The 3,551-nt window shown below is 60.6% G+C and overlaps 1 protein-coding gene across 2 annotated transcripts in view; it reads right to left on the bottom strand.

The window, feature by feature from the left end:
- Positions 1–124: 124 nt before the first annotated feature.
- NDUFA4L2 (NDUFA4, mitochondrial complex associated like 2) overlaps positions 125–3,551 on the bottom strand; it is a 6,888-nt gene continuing 3,461 nt past the window's right edge. The window contains exons 2-4 of one of the 2 annotated variants that reach the window (XM_009282276.2): positions 2,568–2,656; positions 636–696; positions 244–383 (exon numbers count right to left, since the gene is read on the bottom strand). In XM_009282276.2, coding sequence (XP_009280551.1) covers positions 327–383; positions 636–696; positions 2,568–2,656 — 207 coding nt within the window. In that variant the 3' untranslated portion in view covers positions 244–326. Of the gene's footprint in view, positions 384–635; positions 697–2,567; positions 2,657–3,551 lie in introns of both variants that reach the window. The other variant, XM_009282275.2, reaches the window with a different exon arrangement.

Below are 3,551 nucleotides of genomic sequence, written 5' to 3' on the forward strand. Positions count from 1 at the left end.
ATTTTGCTTACCCCCCCCCCCCTCCCCCCCCCCCAATAATTTATTACTGTCCTACGAGTTTAATGCAGGCGAGACGTGATGGCGAGCAGGGCGCAGGAGTGCTGGTGGTCACATTGCTCCTAGAGTGATGTAGTTTATTGTGGGAGGGGTGCAGCCCCATGGTTTGGGGGTGCTGAGGAAGCAGTCAGGCCTGTGTGCACGGTGACCTGTCGCAGAGCCATAGGGCAGGTGAGAGCTGGGAGGGCTGATGGGGGCTGCAGCAGTGCTGCCGGGGGGGTGGGCATGCTCTCCCCTGCCCCAGCACGGCAGCACATTCCCGGGGCAGCTCAGAAATTGGGACGGTCCTTCTTGAGGCTCTTGTAGTCAGTGGAAACTGCCAGAAACTGGAGAAGGGAGGGACCTGAGAGGGGGTTGTGTCCCCCATGGCCATCACTGAAGTCTGGCCTTGGCTGCAGAGTTGGGTGACAGCGTGCCCCTTCCCAACTCTGAGCACAAGGAGCTGGAGGGCTCATGCACTTCTGCCCCAGGGCTGATGCCGCCTCTTCCCCTTCCCCGAGGAAAACGTGATGTCTTACCCTAAACATGGCCATTCCCCCGCCCCAGAGTGCCAGGCTCCAAGTTCACCCAATGCTCACTTTATACTGGTCCGTGGGGTTCAGCTTATTCCAGGGTTCAGGGTTATTTTTTCGATCCCAGCTGCAAGGGGTGATGGGGCCATCAGCACCTGTAAGGAGGGTGGGGGAGACAGGCCCTGCCCCCAATCCCACAGCCCCCTCCCCCCGCCATTTTACCTCCACTAGTGCCCCCAGCCCTGGCTCTCTGCAGAAATAATCCCAGATGTCATCATAGCCACACTCCCCAGTTCTGCTGTAGTTGGCAGGTTGGGGGGCTCTGACTGGGTCCCTCCAGCCCCCCGGGGTGAGAAGCTGGGATGGGGGCTGGGCGGGCTCCCTGCGGGGCTGCTCTCAGAGCACCCCTGCCCAGGCTTGTGCCACAGCCATGGGCTGACTCACCCAAACCGCAACCTGGCTGCCACCCTGGCGCAGCGCTGGCTCACAAGCCGCTGCACCGGCTGTACGTGCAGGGGTGCACGTCTGCCTGCCCCCCCACCCCGGATCCCCAAGCCGACACCTCTGCAGGCACTGCCCTGCTGCACCCCTGCCTGGAGGGGAGGCTGCCTTCTGGCCTTGGCTGCTTTGCCGCCCTCCCCTTTCCCAAAAGCCTCCCCACCTCCCCCTCATGAGCCCCCAGCTTTCACTCCCTGTTTGGCAGGGGGCGAGCAGGGAAGCTGCTGCCTGCCCTGCCATGCATGCCTGCCATGAGCAAGCAGGGGACACAGCAGCTGTGTGCAGCACTCATGAACGTGCAATGCTTGTGAGTGTGCAAGCCAACTGCACGGGGTGGCTGGTCTTGGTCAGATGAAGCCTTCCCAAAGAGGACACATCCCGTCCTGTCCCAGGAGAGGTTATAGAAGGCCAGTGAAGCCGTGGGATGGGTCCCTGGAGAGAGCAGTTCACATCTCCCCCTCTCTCGTCCCCCCTGCAATCCGCTGGTGTTGGCCAAGAGCAGAATTTTCCATCTGGGAAGATGCATGCGCACGCGTGTGTGTGTGCATGTTGGGGGATGGGGGGGATGGGGGGGCTGTGCTGCAAATGCAGACCCCTGGAGCTGTTTAATAGCATTAATGTGCTCTGGGGGTGCTGCTGTTGTTTTACCCTCCTCACACACACACGCACACCCCAGCGCTTCTACCATCAAAGACAAGGTGCCTGGATCTGCTAATTGCTGAGCTAAGTACCCTGGGCAGCTGGTGTCAAATTAAATCAATGAGCATTTTACCAGGAGCAAACAAATATTAGATAGGCATTAGACAGCGTGGGGCTGCAGGGACCGTGGGCCACTGAGTTACAAGGGGGGAAAAAAAAAGAAACCCAAACAACCAGCCTCATGTGCCACAGCATGCCTGTCTGTCCTGTGCCAATCCATTCACCCTCTATTCCTCATCAATCCATCCTCACGCCTTGTCTCCCTCTCCCTTGTCTCCATCGCCATTCATCCTTGCAGTTTTTATGTCTGTCCATCCCTCCCTCGCTCTCCCCATTGCTTCTCCAACCGTCCCATTCCTCTGTCAATCCATCCCTCCCCACAGTCTTTCCCCCCCTCCATCAGTCACATACTGCTTTTATCTGCCTCGTCATCCACCCATCCATCCTGCTCCCTCTGTCATCCCCGTAACCTCTCTGTGTCTCTCTCCTGCCTGCCCCCAGTTTCACAGCAGCTGGTGCAGTGCCCAGAGCAGCAGGTTGAAGGGGCCCTTGTCCCCCCCCATTCCCAAGCAAGGAGAGGGCAGATGGTGCCCTAGCTTCCCCCACCCCCCTCCGAGCACCTCTGCACCTGGGTTTGGCTATCCCCCCTGCCCTCACACTGCTCACCATGAAGGCATCAGAGTGCATCCAGGTGCCTTGTGCACCCCAGCGCCCGCCCCCTGCACCCGGGCATCAGCCCCCTCAGCTCCAGGGGCATGGGGTGAGTGCCCAAGGGGTGCCCAAGGGCACCCTGACCCATACCTGACGTCCGGGCTGTACAGGGCCAGCCTCAGCAAGTACAGGACAGCACTGCCCAGGCCGACACTGATGAAGCCAATGAGGGGAATGAGCTGCAGAGAGAGACAGAGAGAGAAATGAAAAATACCATAATAAAATGAATATTTATCAGGCCAACTGGAGAGTGAAAGGGAGAGCTGACACACCGGGAGATTTACAGGGGAAATATGGCAGAGCAATCCTGTAGCTGGGCTGCAGTACACAGTGTAGCTGTCAGCTTGAGTGACTGAATTAAAAGAGGGAGAGAAAAATCGGCTCATGTTGGAGAGGAATTGGATTTGGAATGAGAAATCATTTCCCCCCCCTGCCTGCTGCTGCCCGGCGCTGGCTGGCACGGCCACAGGTGAGGGCCCAGGTGGCCTGGGGGCCCCATTGCCAGCGTGCATGGTGCTCCCAGTCAGGGGCTGAGCCTTCGCTAACAATTCCTCCCCGAGGGACTTGGTCCCTGCCCAGCACAGGGCTGCAGCCTGGGCAGGGTTTGGCCCTGAGCCACGCTGCCCACCTCGGGCAGGCTCTCCGTCCCCCCCGCAGCTGCCCCCCCCGGCCCTGCACCCCTCCGCACCATCTCCCGATGGAGAACGAGATGAGGAAGGTTCAGTTTGTCTTCCCCTGCGCCTACAGCAGGGATGGACTGGGACATGCTGGGTCCAGGCGTCACACCAGTGGTCAAGCAGCTGGGTCCAGAGCATGTCTCAGGGATGTGGTGACAGTGCAGCGGGGGGGGGGGGGGGGGGGGGCGAGGAGGGGGTGTCACCCTCTATGTCAGTGACCAGCTGGAGGAGTTGCCCCCCCTGCAGCGGGCATCCCTGCAAGCAGGAGGTCCCTTCACCCCCTTCTGTGCGCACAGGAGCTTTCATCGTGCCTTTGCAGGGCGACCAGCTCCATCTTCTCGTCTCCACTCCCCCCCCCCCCCCCCCCCCCCCCCCCCACACCCCCCCCGCCGGGGGG

The sequence above is a fragment of the Aptenodytes forsteri genome, unplaced genomic scaffold (genome assembly GCF_000699145.1).
Source record: "Aptenodytes forsteri isolate BGI_AS27 unplaced genomic scaffold, ASM69914v1 Scaffold373, whole genome shotgun sequence".
Lineage (NCBI taxonomy): Eukaryota > Metazoa > Chordata > Aves > Sphenisciformes > Spheniscidae > Aptenodytes > Aptenodytes forsteri.